A 23,347-nucleotide genomic window follows, 5' to 3' on the forward strand; every position below is an offset into this window, starting at 1 on the left:
GCTATTCCTCCTAATTTGGTGTCATCTGCAAATTTGATAAGCGTGCTCCCTTTTCTTTCATCCATGTTTAATTAACTATCTGTAAGCCTTTCTGGCTGAAGAGAATACACCAAGTAAATAAATAAAACACGTGAAAGTCAAATAATCTGGTTTGACCCTGTTTTAACTACCCTGTCTCAATGCTATGGAATCCTGGGAACTGTATTAATAACAATTACTATTATTATTATTATTATTATTATTATTAATATCCCACCTCTCCACGCAGATTGAAGCGGCTAACAATAACAAAACAACATTAAAATACTATAAAACATCATAACCCACAAACCCTCCCAAATTCGCGATTTAAAAAAATACATTAAAATTATAAACTATATAATTATAATAAACTATATACAATAAACTATAAAATGTAAAGAAATAATACATTTAAATTATAAAGTATATAAACCTCAGGGACAATTGAGGGGCAATGGATGGGAGGCCACTTTTGAATGTACTTTTAATTGTATTTTATTTTTAAATATAATAATAATAACAACAACAACAACAACAACAATAAGTTTGTAGTGGCACCAGAGCTCTCTGACAGAGAAGGCTCAATGTCTCACAAAATGACAGATGCCAGTATTGCACAGCATTGAGCCAAGGCAGGCAGAGTGACGTCACAGGCTGGACTGTTCCCGCGGTGCAGCTGTTGCGCCAAGTGGCCGGTTAGCTCAGTTGGTTAGAGCGTGGTGCTAATAACGCCAAGGTCGCGGGTTCGATCCCCGTACGGGCCACAAGAAAGGATCCTTTTAATGATCAGTAAAGCCTAACTTAACCCGTTATCCCAGATAAGAATGCTTCCAGTGGAAAAGGGAGGGGAGGCTTCTTCATTCTGTAGTAAGGAACAACAACAGCGACCAATCGCGCTTGGAAGTCCAGCTGCAAAAGGCTGCAGTTAGGACACCCTTCTTCCAATAATTCAGCACAGGACCTTTTTAAAGGGCGCAGGCTTTGGAGGCGCTGTATTTATATATATATATATATAATGCATTCAAACAATACAGCGCCTCCATATACCTGTAAAAATGTTTTAAAACTGTTTAACATGCAATTTGTTTTATTAATAATGTAGTAATTTAATTCTGTTTTAATGTACTCTTTTTGATATGTTTTCATTATTGTAAGCAGCCCTGAATTACGTTTATATATAAACATAACTTTAAAATCATCCACAGGACTAAGCAGAGTCACTTTCTCCCTACATTATTATTATTAGTAGTAGTAGTATATAATAATAATAATAATAATATAAGTATATTATATTAACAATTTGTAAGCATTGCTGAAGAGTGGGTTATAAATACAATCATGAAAAGTAATGATGATGATGGTTGTTGTTGCTGTGTGCCTTCAAGTAGTTTCCCACCTATGGCGACCCTATCGCGGGGTTTTCTTGGCGAGATTCGTCCAGAGGAGGCTTTCCTCTGCCCCCCTCAGAGGCTGAGAGAGTGTGACTTGCCCTAGGCCTCCCAGCGGGTTTCCATGATGGGGGTTTGACATCTGCTCTCCAGAGCTGCATTTAAACAGGGTAAGAAGCAGCTGCCCTGATTCGGAACTTCCCAGTGCAGCTCCTCCTTCGGTTTTTCCTGAGGCACGGAACATATTTGCAAACACAAAACTGTGGTTCTGCCCCTCCTCGTTTAAAAACACACAACCTAATTATGACTCTCGACGGCTTCCGTAGCCGGGTTGCTTGCTACACTTTTTCCCCCTAGTGACGTCAGAACACGGGTAGCTTCGGCCGAAGGAAGCCTCGCTATTGGTCCGTCTGCGGTCAGTTCTCGCGAGAGCTGAGGAGACGGGGCGAGATTTCTCGTCAGCGACAACTAAGATGGCGGCTCCTGTGAGGAACGTCGTCGTCGAGGAAGTTCCCGGGTTCGAGGAGGGAGAGGCGGCTCGATGTGGGGCCACGGAGCGGACGTTGGCGGAAGAGGCAGCGAAGGCGGCCGAGGAGACGCCCGTCGCCGCCGCAGCATCGCTTCAAGCGAGCGGAGAGGCCTCGTCTTCAGCCCAAGGCAGATCCGGGGAGGCGGCTGTTGCCCTCAGCAGGCTCCTCCCGCCCAAGGTATAGTAGGCCTTGCGGGGTCAGTCAGGAGGGAGCCTTTCTCGGGTGGGAAGGGCTTTTGGGGCCTACGTCCCCGTCGTTCCCCAAACGGTGCCCTTCGAGGGATTTTGGACTTCAGCTCCCAGCATCCCAGGCTGTTGGCCGACTTGGCTGAGGCTTCTGGGAGATGGAGTCCAAAAAGAAAGCTCTCAAAGGGCGCCGTTTGGGGACTGCTGCCTTAAACCTGAGACAGGCCCTTCAGAGCAGTGCTCCTCAACCTTCCTAAGGCCACGGCCCTTTGACACACGTTCCTTGTGCTGTGGTGACCCCCCCCCCCAAACCGTAAGATTATTTTCCTTGCTACTTCGTAGATAGTTCCGATGGTCTCAGGCAACCCCTGTGAAAAGGGTCCTTCGACCGCCCAACCTCCCCAAAGGGGTTGGGACCCAGGCGTTGAGAACCGTGGCTCCAGAGTCAGGATTCATGCCCAGCGTGCCAGGGTCCCGATTCACACACAGAGAGATTCTTTATGGGCACATAATTCAGTCTTGCAAGATTGGGTACACATGGCTTGGTAGTGTTGCAGATATTGTTTGACAGTGGAACGCACTCCCTCAGAGATTGTAGTTAAGTCTCCTTCATTGGAGGTCTTTAACCAGGGGCGCTTTGATTGAGAGTTCCTGCATGGCAAAATGGGGTTGGACTGGATGGACCTTGTGGACTTTTCCAACTCCGTGATTCTATATGGGGTGCTGTATTCCGCTGAAAACTCACAGGGGAATCATTTCCAGAGCATGATGTGCCCAACCATCTAGGCACACAGAGGGGCTGTATTTGTTACTGTTCAGAAAGGTATTGCAGTCTCCCTCAGAATCAGCTTGGTAACTTCAAGTGGTTTGGGATCCCTAGTTAGTTAGTCCTTTAGCCTCTCTCCCCCAATTTGTGAGTTAGTCTGATTTGGCAACAACCATAGCTTGATTATGTTTAGACTGCTGATCTGGGAGTCATTTTCTGGCCACAGGATCCTCAGTGGAAGGAAGGAGAAGCCCCGCCAGTAGAAATAGGTGGGCGCTTTGTTAGGGCTTCCACTAATCTCACCACTGCCACCAGTTGTGGAGGCTTCTACTTATTATCCCCACCACTGACACCAAATGTGAGGACCACCTCCTGTTCCACTGCTATGCCACCAAATGTGAGGAACCTCTGAATGCTCTCCTGGTTCCTGTGTGAAACTATTCATCTGATTCCTCCACTTTGAACAATTGCTGCCACCCCTGGACTACAGAGTCCAGCATTCCAATAACCCTTATGTAGCTTTTGCAGAGATGCAACGTCAATACAAAAGTGATTTCTTAAGCAGAAGTTGAACATAACATTAAATATTACTGCTGATATATCTAATCCTGACTGACTCTAGCTAACTAACTCCAACTCACATCACTTTCTCTGTTTCTAACACCAAGGGTTCCATTAAAGATAATGATTAGACTTAGGAAAATGGCTTAGGATTTGACTATCTAAGGAACTGCCTATCTCACTATGAATCTGACCAGTTATTAAAATCTACAGGAGAGGCTCTTCTGAGGATATCAGGTGACAGGACCTCCTCTTAAATTCTCTCAGGTGATAGAATGCATGCTACACAACTGAATTGTCCCCACCTCCCTCTAGAAAAGATGCCAAGCCACATTTCTTTAGCAGGGAATTACTTTTAATTAGTCTTGTTGTTGTTGATGTACTTAATGATTTTATTATGTGATTTGTATTTCTTTTTAAATTTGTTGTATACCAGCCTGGTGGCTTTGGCAGAAAGATGGTGTCAAAATATTAAAAATAAACATGTCGATATTTGCAATCAGCAGGAATCTGTCTTCTAGTGACTAGTCATTAGGACCTAATCATTAGCGCCCATTGATAAAGCATCAACTAACGTTTATAGCCTTTGAACAAGAAATTGATTAACACCGCTATGATCATTGCGGAATAGCAGTCTATAAATAAAATGTATTATTATTATTATTATTATTATTATTATTATTATTATTATTATTATTATTATTATGGGTATAAGATAAACAAGTAACTAACACCAGGATGGGGAGCTTGTGGTCCTCCAGATTTTGTTGGTGGGTGACATGTTCCTCACCCACAATTGATGCTACATTTTTTTTCTTCACCCTGTCTCACCTATTGAAAATTGATCTCCTTCATAAGGTCTCTGGCTTACTCTGCATGAGTGCTTGAATTACATGAATTACCACTTTTGGGGGTAGGCTCATGTAGATCATCCATATGGGTACTGTATAAAAACATAAACATTCAGAATCACATTCTGTAAAAGGTGAGGTGATTCATGTGGCTAGTAGATGCTCATCACTTGGCTGCACTTAAGATTAAGGTATATTTCAAATGGAGTACTGTGTGTGATTTTGCCTCACTTGCAAAGTATTTATGATGTGGTAGATAGTGAATTGAAGGCTTTATTCTGTGGTGGTGCATTTACACTTGTAAGACATCATTTGATGCTTAGGCTTTAAGTGATGAACATGCTTGTGCGAATCATCACTTACATAGAGTCATTTGTCAGGCCTGAGTTTTTGCAGGAAGCATTATATATATATGAGGTGGACATAGAATACTGTAGAGGTATGTATATGCATGTAAATTTGTGTTTAAACAATTTTAATCCTTTTTTTAAAGCAGTTGGAAGCCCTCTGTGTTCAAGTACAGCCTGAGAAGACAAAAAAGGAGGACAAGTCAGCCCTAAGTCCTGCAGTGGTTCATCCAGAAAATGTAACCATACCTCAGCCAGTTGAAGAGAATTCCAGTATTTTAGGCCTCAGTGTTAACCCTCAAATTATTCATATGCGCCCTGTTATGGGAACTGAGTCACAGCCATTTTTCTTACATAATTCTTCTGAACCAACAGTTCAGTTGCTCTTGCATAGTTCTTTACACCCCCTTGGGCAAATATCTGTAGGTAAGATAGCTACACTGGGACAGAAAAACAAGCCAGCTGCAATAGCTCCTGCGGATTCTCCAAATAATGCTCTGATTTCAGAAAACTCATTTATAAGCCATGAGAAGAAATCTTTGAAGGTGAAGACTCGTTCTGGGAGGATTTCACGCCCTCCCAAATATAAAGCTATGGATTATAAATTCATTAAAACTGAAGCTTTGGCTGACTATTACCAGTCGGATTCCGATGACTATTTTGAGTTGAATTTAGAAGATGATGAAGGTGGCATGGAAGAGGAAACATGTTCATTATTTGAGTTTGACTTGAGGCCAAAATTGTTTAAATGTCAAAGTTGTGAAAAATCTTATATAGGACAAGGAGGATTGGCACGGCACTATAAACTTAATCCAGATCATGGACAACAAGAATCACAATCTTCCCTTATAAATAGACCTCACAGAAATACATCACCGGAATACACTGGAAAGAGTAGCAGTGAAAATACCCAGCATTCTTTTTCACCACCACCAATTACTGTTGGTTTAGTAAATGAAAATGGAATAGACATAGAATTGGAAAAAGGTCTTCTAAAAGAGAGTGAGGGACAGGTAATACAAATTTTCTTTGTAAAGAATCTTAAGGGAATTGGAGGCAATCTTTATAAACTGTTTGGGTAATGTTCATCTCCTGGTCCTCTTCCTGTTTTCTCCCATATAAGCTGTATCCTCACCTCCACATTCTTGTATCCTCAGAGTATGGTCTGAGCTTGGAAAAGATATTTTTGACAGAGAAAGAGGATGTGAAGGTCAAGGAAACATATACAGTATTTTAAAAAACAGAAAAAGATATTCCTTACCTCTAGAATTTTTGTAGACAATGCAGGTAAATTTCTTTTGTGAGTTTCTATCCCAGATCTTCACATCTTTAAATATAAACTTGTATTTTAAAAGCTGCAGGCTTGATTTGTTTTTTTCTAATCTTAAAAGCCCAGCACTTGTTTAGGTTAGAAAGAATGAGAACTACAGGCAGTTCTTGCTGTGCATTATGGAGGGAACCTACCTAGGTTGGAGGCTGATAACAACAGCCATGTGGTATAAAGACTGTTTTTAAATATGGACCGGGAGGCCTACAATCATGCTGTATAGACTTTTTAATAAACATATATAAACTTAATGAGTAGAGGCTTATGTAAACATGGATTCATCATATGAAGTATCTTGTTGGTTATATGTAGCGTCTTTAAAGATTGTTTAATAGTCTAAATTATTAGAAATGATCACTGAATAGTTAAGCTATGGCGCAGCAATGCAAAACAGTGCTGTTGGTTGTTGCTTTCTCTTCTTCAAATGAAATTAGATTGCACCTTGAATACTATTTGAAATTAGTTTGCAAGTAACAGATAACTGCTGCTTTTCAGTTGCCACAATGGAGAAGCCTGGAGCCTTATCATTTGGTTTTATTGTTGCCCTGTCCATGCTCTCTCCCCTCAAAGTGTGAATTATATTTGTTTCTGGGAGTGGATAAGGCTATTTCAAAGTAACTCTTGAAACATTACTACAAGGGTCTAAGGCAAGCTGCAAGAAGTCTATAGTCCTCTAACTAATGGTGTTGTAGACTGAATGATTATTACCATTATTTCAAATAGATGGAATTATAACAACATAATTTACAAAGATTTTTTGTGAACCTTTTTTTTAAAAGCCTGACACATCTACAGAAGATAGAAAGTCTGCAGAACAACTAAGCAGCCATCTGTTACACTCTAGTTGTGGAAGAGCCAGACGACGAAGGCACAGCCAATCAAAGCAGACAGAAAGAACAAGGTATTCTGGAAGATCTAGCAGATCTGGTCAATTCACTTCCAAGTGTCATAATAATATGTCTTCAAAGCACCACAGTATATTTAGAAGGAAAGCTAGGCTGAATGAGGTATGATTCCCTTTCATAATTGTTCAAGCTTATTTGTCGAGTGATAGTTAGCTGCATTATTTTTTAGGCCTTCAGTGTTTATACTTCAGTATTTATTCAGAATTAAGTCCAGTTGAGTCTCAGCAGTGGTGGTCTGTGGACCAGTACCAGTCCATGAACCATAGGATGCTGGTCCACAAATGGTTCCAGGAAAAGAAAGAAAGAAAGAAAATTTTAGCCAATGGGCACGATTATGTTATCAGCCCCTGGCATATTAGGGGGGAAAATCTGGTTCTCCATATCAAATAGCCTGAGAGGCAGTTCTCTATGGATTTACAGTGGAACCTCCACATTCGCTGGGGTAAGGGGCACAGGACCCCATGAAAGTGGAAAAACTGCAAATAATTTTTCCCCTTTTACCTGAGAAAACACTTCTAGGCCATCCAGGGCAATGCTGTGGTCAAGATCTGCCAGATTATGACCGTGAAATTGCATTGGAAGACCTACAAATACCTAGAGAAGTGTTCTCTTTAGGAATTTTTAGGTCCTCCAGTGTAACTTTTGGCAGAAGTTGACAACAGAGTCATGCTGGAGGACAAAGAGATTCCTAGATAGAATACATTAATCAAATCCCTGAATAATCAAAGCCACAGATGTGGAGGGCAAACTGTAATCTAACTGTAATGCTTAAAAGGTTGTAGCTCATTTTAACAATGTATTAGGTAAAAATAATTTGATAGTATGAAAAGGTTTCTTAGCTTGAATAAGGTAAGCAAGCTTGAGTGAAGTTAAGCAAGATTGCATTTAATTGTTTTTAGTTCAGGTTTTAAAGTACTATCTTAGGTCCAAAACGCAGAAATAATCCAGTTTGAGACTGCTTTAACTGCTCTGGTTTGGCACTAGGGAGTCCTGGGAATTGTAGTTTATTGTGTCACCAGAGCTCTGAGACAGAGAAGGCCGAATGCCTCACAAAACTACAGTTCCCAGACCTCCCTAACATTGAGCCAGGGCAACTGTAGTTTTCTGAGAAATTTAGCCTTCTCTGTCAGAGAGCTCTGGTGCCACAATAAACTACAGTTCCCAGAATTTCTTAGCAATGAGCCAGGGTAGTTAAAGCGGTCTCAAACGGGATTATTTCTGCAGTGTGTTTTGGACTTTAGTGGGTGAAACAGACAGACAAAAGTGGTTTCCAGCCACTTTAAGCTGGGGTGTTTAGATGGCGCATGCCTCGAAAGCAGCTGTAAACTGGACCAAAGCTGTGCTCTGGGGCGAAAAAACAGAACAAAAAGAAGCCAGGACAGTCTGACTCCAGGTAGAAAATGTACCTATTCGCAGCTGCATATAAATGCCCCGATGTGAGTGTGGGTCTGCAGTAAAGCAAAGAAATGAAAGTGCAAGAATTCCAATGGATGTAATTACAATATACACAAACCAGACAGTCCAGCAAGGGGGGGGGGGGCATGTGATGAAGGAGGCATATACAGGGGCCTTCATACATTGTGCTTTGCCAGTGTACCACTCACACACCGAAGCACCTATGCACTGTACTGGCGGAGTATCACACGTGTGACTGTGTGGCTGAGCACTGTGGGATGACATCTGGGTGAATGTGGGAGGTACTTGAAGGTCGCAGGCAGTGTATTTCTACCTAGGTAATATTCTACCTATTAACTAGCAATTGATGTAGTAAAAGAACAAATGGAGGAATGCCTTTCAGAAGGTTGGCAGAGAAAGTTAAATTTTATACAATATAGGTATGCCTCCGTTAGCAAAGTCAATGTGTTCCTTGGCATTACCTCAACAGAATTTTTTTTGTCAGAGGCTGAAATACCATGGAAAGAATAGGGACAGGTTTCTACACCACAAAAAAGAAGAGCAGTTCAACATACTTCAGGAAACTTTCTGTTCAAAATTAGCATTGAAATTAAATATCAAGTTCTGGTAAGTCTTGCATATGTAAACAAACATTTTAAATTTTTTAGAGACCACCTGAAGGCCTTTCCAGAATACTTCACTTTTCCCCACAGGTCCCCACTTTTGTTGCCAAAACCTCTGTATCTGTGGGTTTTTTGGTTTGTTTGTTTTTTTTAACATGCTGGAGATAGCTGGTAGAGGAGACTTATTTGCTTTCACTTGTTTAATCTTTTCTGGTGCTCATGCACACTTATGCACACTTACTAAGGGATGCTGGAGGCAGCTGCTGTTTGTCTCGCCTGTTGTAGCCAAGCACACACAGGATTGGCTAGAGTAGAATCCTAATCATTCCCATCCTAAGTTTTATTGAATTCTTTACCATAGTATTCTGCAGCAACTGACACCAAAAGTCTGTTTTTCTCCAGGCCATTTTCATATCTTCTCATTGCCAATGCAGTTTTAAAAATTCCATCTAGACAGAGGATGAGGAGGAAAGGTGCTGGGAGAACAATTTCACTATCAGAGGCTTTGTTAAATGGAGTATGCCTGTTTATATGTTGCACACTGAATAATGCTGTCTTTTGGATATAGCCATTTGAAAGTTTTAAAATTCAGTCATTCTAGCTATTTAGATAGGGACTATTTCCTAACATTGGCACTTCTCAGTGGCTTAATTTATCTGTCTTTTGAAATAATTTTTTTGTCTTCTAATCTTCATGCATTTAGAGCTGACAATTTATTAATGCGATGTTATGGCTTCTCTAAATAAATTATTCTGGTCTTTAGCTGACTCAGCAGTGTGCTAATGAAGATTTGATGGAGCTGGCTGTTCTACGCCTTACAAAAGTTACTGTATTTGAATTTTTACTGATGAAGGTAAGTTTCCTGAGTATGCATTTCCTCTTTAAATCCAATTTTGCAGTGGTTTGAAAAAAATGGGTTATTCCGATTAACCAGGATCTTAGGAAATTGTAAGGAAGAAGCGAATCATGTTCCTCACCATGTTCTAAATTAATAGTTTATACAAGAAACCATTGCTATCCTCATATATTTTTTTCTTATCAGAAGCAACAAGTGCAATCTATCCATTGCCAGTAGTTTATCTCAAAGCTGGTGTTATGGGCATCTATAGCTTTTAATTATGTTTATGGACTTTGGAATTCAAGCTGTGTTGTCTATTCCAATAAATCCAATAAATAAGTAACATCTATACTATTCTTAAAACTGCCTACCTGTTCTTTTTCTCAGCTTAAGCCAGTAGCAGACAGAGGAACTGGGACCTCTGCTCCAAATCTCTAGTTCTATCAGAATTATGCAGTCAAGAGGAGTATGATACTCCCTAATAATGATTCATAAGGTGCTTCCTACAGTTAGTTCTAATAGTGTACCATGTGTATGATCACCTAGCGCCTTTCTCCATGATGATGGGCTTGAATGGAATTTATATCTTATGATTTTTAAATACTTTTTGTTTTTACCAGGTAGAACAAAAACAAAAGTATCAGAAAAAAGCACTCTTTCTAGATGTGTATCAGGAGTTCGAAGAGCTGCATGCTGTGGTAAAGAAGATGTGTGAAGACTATATTGCGAATTCTGAATTAAATGAGCCCGTGGAAGTAAGAAATCCAAAGGTAATTATAGGCTGGAGAGTTGCATTTTGTTGTTAGCCATGTTCCATGAACCAAAATATATATGGGTGAAATCAGACAGCACAACTTTCTTTAAAAAGAACGTGAAGATTAATTTACAGTGTTGGATCTCAAATAACTCTGATCAAAAATACTGTATTGACTTTGTGTCTTCTGTTTTGCATACCTTATTGTGATTGTTTAAAAGTAAACACAATAATAGTTGGTGTGTGTCTATGTGTTAGAATCCTGGTAGTATTCTATCAGATATATGTTTTATGTGTGTGGGGATGATGGGGGTTGGGATGCTTTTGCTATGGCTAGTATAGATGTAGTTATGTAGGGGAGCTGAGTGGTACCAGGTGGCTGTTATCTAGTGTTCTTGGAGGTCTCTCTCAGAGGCTTGGAATGCAAGCTTAGAGCATAGAGGAATAGAAGCTATGGTGGAGTAATGGAGGATGAGTAATGTGAAAAAGAGGTGGGGATTTTGCTGCGTGGGCTTTTGGCTGGGGGTGGAGTAGACAAATCTGGGGGTTTTATGTGTTGCTTTTGCTGGGAGGGGTTAGTCTCAGCTTAAACACTGAATGGAGTTGAATTGCTGATCTTGGAGCTATCAATAAAGTCCTGTTTATTCTTCATAAAACTGACTGGTTGATTGTCCTGGATACTGGTTCCATATTTTGACAGTATGTATGTATGTATGAATGATCTACTTTTTAAAAATGCAGTAGGTTTTCAAATCTTATTTGCTGTGTTTAAAGTGTTTTGGGGAGATTATCTTTCAGATGAGGGAAGAAAGTACTATTGACATTCCTGAATTCTTCAACTTTATTATTTACTATAGGAATGCTGAAATACTTTACAGGGCTCAGTATTCATTTCTAGTTTAGGACAGGATAGGGTCTTTCCCACGTAACTGCCAGATACGCAGGCAGACCACAACTTGATCAAGCGTAATATTTTATGATTATTATTTTAATGCTTGTTCTTTTCTCCCTGGGTATTGTCCTTTGGCCCTTGCAGTGTAAATGTTAGTTGAATTCCTGTTGTTCTTCTCTTGGCTTTCATAGGTGGCTGAATCACTAGGAATTACAGACAGTTTTCTTGTATTGCAAAAGACTGAAGCAAACTGTTCTTCTGAGTGCATTAAAACTACTGATGACCATGTATTTACCAAAACTGTAGGACAGAAACATGCAGCTGAGGTACAGAACTTGTGAATTCTGCCATATTAATAAGGATTTACAATTCTGGCAGTATACTAAATGTGTTGGTGATTTTGGGGGGGAGGATAGATGTGTCTTGCTTTAATATGTGTCACTACATGTGCTACAGCTGGGTTGAAAATTACTTAAATTTTTAGCCATTAAAAACAACATATACAAAACTACAAAAAACAACAGTACATAAACAAATTGTTAACAACCAAATCGATTCTTACATATCTACCATTTAACCTTATGCACACACACAATAAATCAAATTAAAAAAAACTTCCTATGTTCGTCTTTCCTTGATGTCTTCCAGTATTCTATAATTTTTTTATGTGCTTCACATATTAAGTTATTTTAACATTTGTGATTTTATACCTATTTTGAAATATATTTCTTATTTTAAAAAAAGGTTGTCTAGTAGTCTGCATTCTCTTTAGTGATTCCTTTCATCTTAATACTTCAAAGATTTATTGCACAGAAGTATACTTATCTTACTTTACACTAATATCAGGAGAGTTAAATAAGTACAAATATATGTAATAAAATTTAACCAAATTTCCATGATACATATCTATAGTGTTTTGTCACATGTTATATTCCATTCTTCTTAAATAAATTCTGTTACATTTTTCCAATCTTCCGATAGTTTATTCATTTTTTGCTTCTGTAAGATTCTGGTGAGTTTGTCTGTTTCTATAGCTTCACACAGTTTCATTATCCAGTCTTCTACTTCTGAGATTTTTGATTGCTTCCATTCTTTCGCCAATAACATACTTGCTGTTGATGGCATATTAAATAAAATTCTACCATGTGTCTTTTCCACTTCATACTCTACAATATTTAACAAAAACAATTCCGGAACAAATTTCAATTTTATTTGTAGAATCTTACTTATCACTTGGTATATTTTCTGTCAAAATGTAATAAATCTAATCTAATAAAGAAAATATTAAAAAAAGAAAGAAAATTACTTACATTTTTCTTCCCAAAATTTGAACTTTAATAACTGTTATAACAAAAGTTGTTCATTAACTTTTGGTTGTGTAGTGTTATGGATTGTTATGCTGTCCTTGTATAAAACTCGTCTTATAAAACATCCCTTGTAATTAACTCCTACTTTTCTTTACTTGGTTTTATTCTAGTTGTAATAAGTGTAGCAAGTTTGATTTTGCAGAATTTCTTTAACTTGGGTTATAAATCTTTGATTCATGTGGCATAAAGTGCTGCTGAATGAAATTGTGCAGCTGAGTTCTAAATTGCTCAAACTTTTTTTTATTATAATTCTTTCAAAGTTAAATAAGGTGTTTTATTCCTAACTTCTGTTGACAGAGTTCAGATGAAATATTGCCATTAGCAAAAAAGAGCAGAGTGCAACATCTACTAGAGAATATGAATAGTGATTATTCAAACCATAATGGAATAAAAGAAGGAAGTTCTACATATAAAGGTAGTACCTGAATTTTAACATTTTTGTCTTATGATAATATTGGATAGGGGGAAAGAGAGGCTTGTTCAGATTATTATTATTATTATTATTATTATTATTAAGCTTTATTTATAAAGCGCTGTAAATTTACACAGCGCTGTACATGCAATCTTTTTATGGAAATCTTGTCATGTAAGAACATTTGCTTTTTTTATTCTAGAGGTAAGCAACATGCAGGCTGTGTTTCTCCCCGTTTCTAAAAAAAAGTTTAAAGAATCACGAGTCCTAGAAGCTTCTAATAATGGTGTTACTCTGTTTAAATTGCCCCCTTGTTTCACCTTTCATAAGGGGTTTTAACAAAACCAGTAGACTTCTGCCACTTCTTCTGGTTTTGTTTTTGAGGGATGGTTTTTATTGCACTGGATCTCTAGGGTGAAAAATGGCTCCTGGGTCTGTCATTGAGGCATGCTATCAATAATGTCCTTTTGCCAAGGACCTTAGCGCATGGGTTTTCATAATTTAATTTTCACAATGCTGTAAAGTAGGTTAGACTCTGAAAGCATGAGTGGCCTGAGGCCACCCAGAAAGCTTGTGTTGAGTGCACAGCCAATGGACTGTTTCTAGCCTCCCAAAATCTGTTACATCGTTCACATAGTCCTTGTTGAATCTTTTCCTCAAAACCAGCTGGGATTGCTATTTCCATACCAGCCATGAAGCATGGATTTTAACTCCTTTGAGTTGAAGTACCTTCATCACATCACTAATTTTGAGCTGGTTCACTGGGATGAGGATGAGTTTTCTAAGCATGTATCTCTTCTGGTTTTTTTGGAGCTTGGCATGGAGACAGTTGCCCCAGTCCTTTACCCATCGAGAAGGTTACATCAGGTCTGAATAATGGGGCCTGTTGTGGGAGTTAAACAGCTGGAAAAAATGACATTTTTGAGGCTTCTTGCTACAAATGACAATACCCTACACTGTAACAGTTCCTCTCTTTTCATCTGTGGCTGCTGCCATGTGTGGTGGCTCCTCTTTTTGCTGCCATTCAACTTGCAGTGGCTTTAATGAACAGCAGAGTAGCTTTATAGGAAGAAAGCAAGCAAGCTGATTGCTTATACCTAGAAGTCACCTCAGCTCCCTCAGTCAGGCAAATGGCAGCAGTAAATCCAGATACCTGCTACCAACTGACTGCAGCCTACCCCTTGTCACAGGTGGCTGTTTGTCTGTACAAGTGTGCTACAGCAGTGGCTGGGAGCAGCTACCTATAATTCCTCCCCCCCCCCCCCCCCCACACACACACTTGTCATCTGTCTTTTGACAAGTGGAGGGGAAAGGAAGGATTTGCCACAACTACACAGTACAGATGAAGGAGGAAAAGAGGGGACCTGGTGCTCCCTCTCACCAGAGAGAGGGCTGCTGCTTGCGGTGGTGCGTGAGGCAGGGTAGATAATAGTTGTGTGCTGTGTTGTCACTTGGGAGCTATCCAGTACTGGCCCGACCAAGCTACCGTATATACACGTGTACAAGTCGACCTCATGTATAAGTTGAGGGAACATTTCAGGGTCAGAATCATGAAATTTGATATGACCGACCCATGGATAAGTCAAGGGTAGAACTTAGGGGTTATAACAAAGGATGGAAAGGGGAAACTTAGGGGGCTATAACAAAGGATGGAAAGGGAAAAACACCACTTCTGTTCCTTCTCCTCTGGACCTTCCCTGACTACCTAACATTGATTCCCAGGTGCTAGAGGAGAGGTTTTAACATTGGATTGAGAAGGGACTGTAGTGGAGTTAAATGGGTGCTTCTTTGATGGAAAGAGAAGGCTTGCAAATTGGACTGGGAAGGAAGTGATGTCAAATGGAATATTTCTTTGATGGGAAGAGAAGGCTTTCAAATTGGATTGGGAAACTCATTCACACACACAAACACACACACACACACACAGAGAGAGAGAGAGAGAGAGAGAGAGAGAGAGAGCTGCTTTGAGGCACAAACAGTGAGTGGGCATCATACTTGTTTTAGGACCTTTCTAAACAGTATTAGTGTATCAACCTGTATATGTTGACCCAGGATTTTAGGGTCAATTTGAGGGCATTAATTTCTTATAGATGAGTATATATGGTACTTTTGAAAGTAATTTCAAAAGTAGTTTACAGCATGGTATGCAAGAGTAGCGGCTTCTGCTTAAGAAGCATAAGCCAAGAACCCTTAGTATGTAAAACTATTTGCATCTTTTATTAGCTTCCTACTTCTCTTGGCAGGCAGGCAAATCTGATAATGGTCTGATAAAATTGATTTGCATGTTTGTTCTGTACTAATTCTAAACTGGAGAGTGAAGAACTATAGATAGCTAACTTTCCAAATAATCCTGCCTTGGTTAAGTATGTATCTGAACCCATATTGATCTTCATCCCTCTCTCAATGTAAGCTCTTAGGTCACCCCACCCCACAGTGTTTCCAAAGAGAAAAGGACTTTCCAGAGCATAATTTAGTGTATTTACTTTAAGTTATAAATGTACTACTTTTGGCCACTGTTTATTTTCTCTGTAGCCTTACTTGAAGCTTTGATAACATACAGCACAGTTCAGTGCTTCATTTCTGAGCTAAACAGCTTTAAACATTCTAAATAAGTAATGTGTCATTTAGCAATATTCAGTAACAAAAACAATTACCAGCGAATATATTCTGATCACCTGATGTTTTAAGACTACATATTGTCAATTAGTATTTGTTTACTTAAATTCTTACGATTTTATTCTAGTAGGGAGCTGTGCAGCAAGTGTTCAGTCTGGAAGTGCATTATGGGAAGAGGAACATGAATCACCTGAAGAAGAAATTGCAAATGATCAAGCTAACTTGGATTTATATGATCAGAACACACAAGTGAGGTTTCAGAGCATGCTGCCTTTGAGGAAATCAGAACTGGAATATTCAGGCTGCTTATCTTCATGGGGTGAATTGACTGCAACTGACAGTGCAGTCAGTTCAGATGAAAAGCTCATGCAAGCAGGCTCACAGGAATTGATGTGATGCTGAATTCTCGAATTTCTTAGCATCTGAAAGATAGTCAGAATTCTACCTCGTCAGTACATGAAGGAAACTATTGGAATGAAAAAGTAGAAAGGGCTTCAGGCAAAAGGAAATTTTACTGACAAATTCTGAACATCCTAAATGATCTGATTGCTTAAACAGTTTTAAACACTATAGAAACAGATCATTTGGGTCTCAGGCAGAGAGCATTTCCTGTTTAAGTTTTTAAAAGCTCTTTGACAATCCTGTGAAGTTACTGAATAAACATGTGGGACATAATACTGGAGAATACAGTAGCAGAAAATTATAGCATTAGATGATGGATGAGAGGGAGGAATTGTTTAGTTTATTGGCGCTGTTCATTGGTTCAGATCTAAAGCAGTCTAGTTACTAATCTGCTAATACTCGTGTTCAAGCAGTTTTATTGGAAAATGTCTAGTAATGTACAGTCATGATAAAGGCAAAGAACCTGCTGGGAATGAAATTATAAGATTTGTAAATGCATTCTGTAACCAACGTCTTAAAATGTGTATTTTTTCTCATTAAATATTAATGTTAGGACTTCTGTTTACTCAGTTTTCCTTAATATTGCAACTAACTTGCCTGAAAAATAAATGTATAGGAAAAGGGAAAGTAATGCTGAGTAACATGCATTATTTAATTGAGTTTCTCTGGAGAAGAAGGTATTGGCCAAATATGTTGCGCTGCTTTTTTTGTAAAGTAAATTATAATTAATATTCAGAGCTGCTTCAGGTATTAGGTAAAATAAAAAATTAAAAAGTTTACTCCACAGTCCCAGTTAAAGTTAACAAACAATATGCTTCACGAGTACCTGTGTTTCCACTTATTGAAAATAAATGTCTCAGTTGGGAAGAAAGGAATCATTCCTGTAACAATAGATTTGGCTCATCATCCTGACCTAGAGGATAGGGAATATTTCTAAAACCAGATTCAAGGAACTATGCAATTAGTACCTCAGAGTGGGCACATTCATAACAAATTGATGTTTCTGACCACTTTTCAAAGGAAGTCCCACATTGTGCTTCACAGTAGTTCAAACAGGATGTAACCAAGACATGCACGTCTATGGCCAGATCTGACTTCTCCAGGAAAGGGCACAGTTGGTGCATTCGTTATAACTGTGCAAAAGCGTTTCTGGTCACTGTTGAAACCTGGTCCTTTGTGATTTGGACGTTTTTTGATTTCCCAGACTTCAGTTTGTTCACTACGCTTACATCGCCAGTAAATATGTAACTACAGTTACAGATAAGCAACCTGTCCCTCCATCACCTTCTTAAGAAGTTTCCCACTTTATCTTTGCCTCCTGATTTTAAACAGCCATGTTCCCCATTTTAAATCGTGGCAGTTATTTTTTCCTTCCATTTGGTTTTTGAGGGATTCCATACTTGGGATGCGCAAGGTTTTGGAGGCTCGAGGGAAGCCCAACTTCCCATAGTTCAAAGCTCCCCTGTGAGCCCATCTCCAAGGCCAAAGATGAGGGAGCCCTCTTAGAGCCGGAAAAAGACTTGTTCTTCTATCTTCTCTACTACCAGAACTGCCTGTGCTGCTGAGGCAAACATATTTATTTGTTTCATTTTTATGCTGCTTTCCCCCCAGAATAGGGCCCAAGGCGGCTCACAAGATAAAACATTTTAAAAACTTATAGTAAGAATCTAAAAACATGCTTGATTTGGGGGTGGTCTCCTTAGGTTACCTTGGCACTCGGGGGCACATTGTCAGAGTCTTTCAGCCTATAGGAGACAGGAACTTGCCAAACAAAAGCACAGCATCATTTGGCTGGAGACCATGGCAATCAGTCTGGGGGCTCCTTCACTTTCAGCATGTCATCCAATATTCCTACATGCTTGTCCAGACAGACAACCAGATACCCAAATCTTGTGTGACAAGGCAGGGGGAATCTGGCTCCAACTTGATTTATATGGAAGTGTATATATAATATGGAGATTCAATTTCCACTGACTCAGGCTGTATCCACGCTGCAGAAACAATCCAGTTTGAAATGACTTTAACTGGCACAGCTCAGTGCTATAGAATTCTGTTTTATTTTGAGAATCCAAGGGTACAGACTTAAGAAAATAAAATAATCTGATTTTCAAAAGAGCTGGAAACATAAACGCAAAAATACAGTGCCAAGTAGTCAGTATTGACATTAACATAGCAGGTCCTGCTACTTTGGTTCCAGGCATGTGTTTTTAGTGGTGAGATTAACAGTCATTAGGATGATTTTCAAGTAGAAAGAGTTAGACAGGTCTATGTCCTGTTTCCAATAACATACTTTCTAGTAGAACTTTGCTGGTGCTCTCAATGTATGGCTGATATAACCATGATGATAAATAAACCATCAGGAGATCTTGGTCAGCAGTATGAGCAATCTCTTGCACGATGGTTTGCTTCAGCTTTAGTTCATTTGAATACATGTCTAACAGCTTGACAGAAACTTCATCTGAAAGGGGAAAGAATCAAAGAGTTGCTTCCACAACTGTCTCCTGTTATGTTCCATTTCTGAAAACTTGTTCCTGAATGTATTCAGTATTATTCAGAATGCATACAGTACTTTCAGTTTCCGAGGTGCATCAACTCTTTAGAATTGGATAATCAGTACATGAGTTCGTAAAGTTCTGTGACTGCCCCACTGCACCAGAATTCTGGTGCAGGCTTTGTGATGCCTACCCTGGTTGACCTATACCAAACCTGGAAGTCAGAGTTGTGTTATTACACAGCCACATGAACCTTTGGGAATGTTTAGTGAGCCCTTCTGTTCTACTGAGCCACTCTCTTTTAGAAAGACACAGTTAATAGCTACAATTCATTGCATGTTTACTATCATTTCAAATGAACTTCCTCAATCAAAAGAAGAAAAAAGAAGAAGAAATAACTTACAGAAATAGGGAGTGGGCCACGTATGGAAGAATGGTGTCACATGCTCTCCATGATGGTATGTTTCTAAGTCACAGATCCCTTTGGTTGTTGAACACAGTTTTTCCATTTTCTGATGTATTTTTACCTAAAAGTTTAATATTTAAGATTTTTATTTAACCTATCAGTTAGAAACTTAACATACTTTTCATCTTTGTGGGCTACCTGATCCACAGAATAAATCAGGCTTCAGAGTTGGAAATCTGGGTTAAGGTGAAGTATTACTATTAGCCGTTACCAAAGGACGTTGTTGTAACAGGCATTAAGAATGGCAACTTCTCTCTGAGACTTCTGAATGACAAATGTGATATTCATTTTAGAGCAGGTTGATATCCCTGCAGATGCCCTCTTGCTCTTCAGTTGTTACTGAAAAAGTAGCATCTAGACTTCTTCCCACATGAGAGCATCACCTTTCTTGATCTACAAGACAAAGAGAGGAAACACAAAACGCTTTGTAGCTGAGAAGGAATAGTACCATATTTTGAAGGATCCCAAGTAGTTCTGTACAGCAGAGCTCCAATTCCACATTGTAGTCAGATGGGAGGCTTCCAGATTCAGAGGAGATATTGCCATGTTCTATTTCCAGTTTGTTTTCTTTCAATCTAAAGAAATGTAATCAGTATGTCAGAAACAGTAGTTCCCTGCCCCATTCCCTGGCACCTTTATATATCCTTGTTAATATCAAAGGGACATACCGGATAAGCATGTAAAAGGCAGCAGGTTTCTCAGCCTATTAACTTGGTATAACCAACACAATTGCAATCCTTTTAGAAAAACGAGCTTTGCCTGGGGACCAGGGTAAATTGTTTTCTCAATACACTTACTCTGTAGAAATTTTGATGTCCACAATTTTTGTGGCCGTGGTAAATCCAGTGTCATTCAGTGTCTCCCACTTTGTCATGAAATTATGCCAGTCTGCAGCATTATCTTTAATTTTTCTTGCGCTGACAGATAAGGCAGGCGTCCTGGGAGTTGAACCTTTAGCTGGTCAAAAAGACAGAATTGCAACCCTTTACAACAGTGAGCCCAATGCTGTTCTGTTTAAGACTACACTTTGTCTCATGTTGGTCACACTTCCAGGTTTTCTTCACAGCCGATCACTGAAAGCTCTAGTCAAATCCTAAAACACTTTCTGTAATGTTGTGTTAACCTATAACTTTGGATTGTGTGATGGAGTTTTAGGGCTTCTCCATACATAAGGATGAAATCACTATAATAGTGATATAGCCCAATACACATGCAAAATGTGCCATATAGCAACATGGGTGTCATACTGTTTGAGCATGACTAAGAAGCATGGACAAATGGGAGACCTTCGTGGAAAAAACGGCAGACGTAAGTGAAAGCTAAAACCCCTGATATAAATACAAATCCCTGCTTCTTAGTCCTGCTCAAAATGGAGGACCATCAAGAAACACGGAGGACTTGAACCAATAAAAAACTAAAAAGCACTGCTAGAAAGATAGATCCCTGTTTTAGCCCTGCTCAAAATGGAGGACGCGACCAAATAAAAGCTAAAAGCAACGCTATAAACACAAACTTGTGCTTAGTCCTTCTCAAAATGGAGGACGTGGCCAAATAAAAGCTAAAAACAGTAATATAATTGCGAATTCCTGCTTCTTAGTCTTTTTCAAAATGGAGGACCTTCAAGAAACAGGGAGGACTTGACTAAATAAAAGCTAAAAGCCCTGATCTAAATACAAAACTCCTGCTTCTTAGTCCTTCTCAAAAGGGAGGACCGTCAAGACAAAGGGCAGACGTGGCCCAATCAAGGCTCGGAAGAAGGGCTGAGGGCAGCGGCGCTGGCGATTACCGGCCATGGCGGCTACCAGGCCCGGGAGCAGGCCTCCTCCCTCCGCCTCCGGCCTCGGAAATCCTCCTCATGCGCTCACGTCCGGCCCCGCCTCCGCCTCCGCCTCCTTCTCCGCCGCCGCCCGGAGGAGCGGGGCTGCGGGCTCCCTTCTTTCCGGGGCCTGCGGGGAAGACGAGCGCCAGCCCGGGGCCTCAGCCATGAGGGGCCCGAGGCCCTGAGGAGGTGAGTAGCAGCGGGCGGGAGGCCTGGCTGCTGGGGAAGAAGGTGGGTTGTCTAGTGCTGCTGCTGCTGCTGTTGTTGTTGTTGTTTGTGTGCCTTCAAGTCATCATCAGCTCACAACTCTCCCAAGGGTTTCCTCGGCAGGGTTTGCTCAGAGGGCTTTGCCTTTGCCTCCTTCTGAGGCTGAGAGAGTGCCACCCACCCAGGGCCCAGATCTGGACTCTGGTCTCCAAGGCTCAAGGCGACGACACTTTGGGGTTTCATGGTAGGCTTGGCCAATGGAGGAGAAGCCAACAAGGTCTAAAACACCCCGCAGGAGGCAGGACTGACCCAGGCCCAGGCCTCCATTAAATTAAATTAAATTAAAGTCCCATTAAATGCAGTGGCACAGAAAAATGGTGCCCCTGCTATAAAATGCCAAAATCAAGATTTACTTTCGGGGACTTTAAATCTATAGATAGATAGATAGATAGATAGATAGATACAGTTGGACCTCTGTATCCATGGATTCAACTATCCACACTTGAAAAAAATCATAGTCCAGTGTTCAAACCGCTGTGCCAAACTGGCTCTCCTTTAACTTCCATGGATTCTTGCTATGGGGTTTGGTGAGATATTTATTCTTCTGCACTGCAAAATTAATGCAGTTTGACACCACTTTAACAGCCATGGCTCCTCTCAAACTACTACACCATGCTGGCTCTCAAGAGTTGCCATAGTAGGTAGGTAATAAAATTCTACGCATCCTCAGGAGTGTTCTAGTTCATCTCTTCTCACATTTCCAGGCCTCCCAACATTGAAATCATGACTTGAGATAGACTTCAGAGGAGCTGTGCTCACTCTCTGGACTGCCACCTTGAGGCTGTCCACACTGCAGAAATAATCCACATTGACACTGCTTTTACTGCCATGGCTCCATGTTTTGGTATTCTGGGAATTGTAGCTTTTTTTTTTTAAATTAAAAGATGTTTATTCTCATATATTAAAGGGAATTGTAGCTTTGTGAGACATTGGGAGAGCATGGTGTAGTGTCTTGAGTGTTGGACTACGACTCTGGAGATGAGGGTTCAATTCCCCACTCGGCTGTGAAACTCACTGGGTGACCTTGGCCAAGCCACACTATCTCAGCTTCAGAGGAAGCCAATGGCAAACCTCCTCTGAACAAATCTTGCCAAGAAAACCCTATGGTAGGTTCATCTTAGGGTTGCCATAAGTCAGAAACAATAGCATGTAAATGGAAGGATTCACATTTCATTAAAATATTCGCCTCTTGCTTGCATCGTTTGCTAAATTAATATTGCCGTAGCAATCTTCATTAGCTACTGGATTCCTGAGTCAAAAACAAGACTCCTAGGAGCATTTCACTTCTGTTCATATGTGATGACTGGGAGGTGACCAATTCTTAATTTTTCATCTTATGTGCATATTTTTTTATCCAACAGAAATGTTGCCTTTATTAAAGGTAGAAAATTGGATGGAGACTCCTTGTGGCTCTAGACAGCAGATGCCTCACAGCTTTGTGTAGTTTAGCTATTTGCTTCTGCCTGATGCTTATTCAGTTCTTTGGTGAAATTCTTGATGTGGAATTAATGTTTGCTCCCCATATTTGAAGAAGGAGGATTTGGGAACCCATTTTTACTTTCATTCTTTAAAGAGCAAAACTGTGCAAAGATGGTCACAGTTAATGTTGCCTTGCAGAGAATGCTTCTTAATTTAAGCCATTTCCTTTTGTACTGTTGTTTCTGGGAGAAGATAACATTTATGATTTCCCAATGTATTTCTCAGCTAGACAGATATATCCTGCCTTAGAGTAGGAAATCAGATGTAATGAACCTCTGGCCTCTTTAAAGACATAAGATGCTTTGATAGAAGACATCATCATCATCATTATTGTTTTATTTATTTTGATCCCACATTCCTCCCAAAACTGGAATTCAGAGCAGCTTACAGTCTAAAAGCACAATACAATTAAAAACTTAGTAACGAGACAATTAAAATGGAATTAAACTATTATAGTATTAAAACAGTCTTGTTGAGTGAATGCACAGACCCTTGTTTTTTCTGGAATTAATATTAATTTTTGGGAAGCAAACACATTGGGGAAGAAAACTTAGCTTATAAGTCCTTTTGTGACTCTATATACACTTGTTTTTTAAGAGGGGCATATCAACTGTGTAACATTTTAATAATCATAAGCCAGAGTT

At 39.8% G+C, this 23,347-nt stretch overlaps 3 protein-coding genes and 1 non-coding gene across 9 annotated transcripts in view; 3 read left to right on the forward strand and 1 right to left on the reverse strand.

Annotated features, from left to right (window-relative positions):
• Positions 1-711: 711 nt before the first annotated feature.
• TRNAI-AAU lies at positions 712-785 on the forward strand. The gene has a single exon. It is a non-coding gene; the product is annotated as a tRNA-Ile (tRNA).
• Positions 786-1,528: 743 nt separating this feature from the next.
• Positions 1,529-16,735, forward strand: ZNF839 (zinc finger protein 839). Of its 4 annotated transcripts, none has more exons than XM_042446110.1 (8): positions 1,530-2,116; positions 4,796-5,662; positions 6,756-6,983; positions 9,663-9,752; positions 10,358-10,507; positions 11,575-11,709; positions 13,048-13,165; positions 15,909-16,735. In XM_042446110.1, exons 1-8 carry the CDS (start codon positions 1,883-1,885, stop codon positions 16,172-16,174), a joined length of 2,088 nt encoding a protein of 695 aa, XP_042302044.1. In that variant the 5' UTR covers positions 1,530-1,882; the 3' UTR covers positions 16,175-16,735. The 4 variants fall into 4 exon arrangements, with proteins under 4 accessions (XP_042302046.1, XP_042302044.1, XP_042302043.1 ...); XM_042446109.1 differs by having other exon boundaries at positions 1,532-2,116; positions 4,799-5,662; positions 15,906-16,735; XM_042446108.1 differs by having other exon boundaries at positions 1,533-2,116; positions 15,906-16,735.
• A 1,483-nt stretch (positions 16,736-18,218) lies between these two features.
• On the reverse strand, positions 18,219-21,031 carry LOC121919477 (cyclin dependent kinase 2 interacting protein). 2 transcript variants are annotated; one of them, XM_042446113.1, is made up of 5 exons: positions 20,925-21,031; positions 19,936-20,095; positions 19,587-19,713; positions 19,076-19,199; positions 18,219-18,638 (listed from the first exon to the last, which is right to left on the reverse strand). In XM_042446113.1, exons 1-5 carry the CDS (start codon positions 20,929-20,931, stop codon positions 18,436-18,438), a joined length of 621 nt encoding a protein of 206 aa, XP_042302047.1. In that variant the 5' UTR covers positions 20,932-21,031; the 3' UTR covers positions 18,219-18,435. The 2 variants fall into 2 exon arrangements, with proteins under 2 accessions (XP_042302047.1, XP_042302048.1); XM_042446114.1 differs by lacking the exon at positions 19,936-20,095 and having other exon boundaries at positions 20,925-21,025.
• Positions 21,032-21,061: 30 nt separating this feature from the next.
• Positions 21,062-23,347, forward strand: part of TECPR2 (tectonin beta-propeller repeat containing 2) — a 59,721-nt gene continuing 57,435 nt past the window's right edge. Inside the window, exon 1 of one of the 2 annotated variants that reach the window (XM_042446115.1) lies at positions 21,062-21,146. The gene's annotated coding sequence lies outside the window, so the exon portion shown is untranslated. Of the gene's footprint in view, positions 21,189-23,347 lie in introns of both variants that reach the window. The other variant, XM_042446116.1, reaches the window with a different exon arrangement.

This window comes from Sceloporus undulatus, chromosome 1 (assembly GCF_019175285.1).
Source record: "Sceloporus undulatus isolate JIND9_A2432 ecotype Alabama chromosome 1, SceUnd_v1.1, whole genome shotgun sequence".
Lineage (NCBI taxonomy): Eukaryota > Metazoa > Chordata > Lepidosauria > Squamata > Phrynosomatidae > Sceloporus > Sceloporus undulatus.

What these genes read in the sequence shown, in the direction of transcription:
- ZNF839 (XM_042446108.1), top strand. Translation starts at nt 1,883, where the DNA reads ATGGCGGCTCCTGTGAGGAACGTCGTCGTCGAGGAAGTTCCCGGGTTC. An exon ending in GACAGAAACATGCAGCTGAG is followed by an intron (nt 11,710 to 13,047) that starts GTACAGAACTTG and finishes TTCTGTTGACAG; the next exon opens with AGTTCAGATGAAATATTGCC. An exon ending in AGGAAGTTCTACATATAAAG is followed by an intron (nt 13,166 to 15,905) that starts GTAGTACCTGAA and finishes ATTTTATTCTAG; the next exon opens with TAGGGAGCTGTGCAGCAAGT.
- LOC121919477 (XM_042446113.1), bottom strand. An exon ending in GACATCAAAATTTCTACAGA is followed by an intron (nt 19,714 to 19,935) that starts GTAAGTGTATTG and finishes ACATTTCTTTAG; the next exon opens with ATTGAAAGAAAACAAACTGG. An exon ending in TTGGGATCCTTCAAAATATG is followed by an intron (nt 19,200 to 19,586) that starts GTACTATTCCTT and finishes TTAAACTTTTAG; the next exon opens with GTAAAAATACATCAGAAAAT.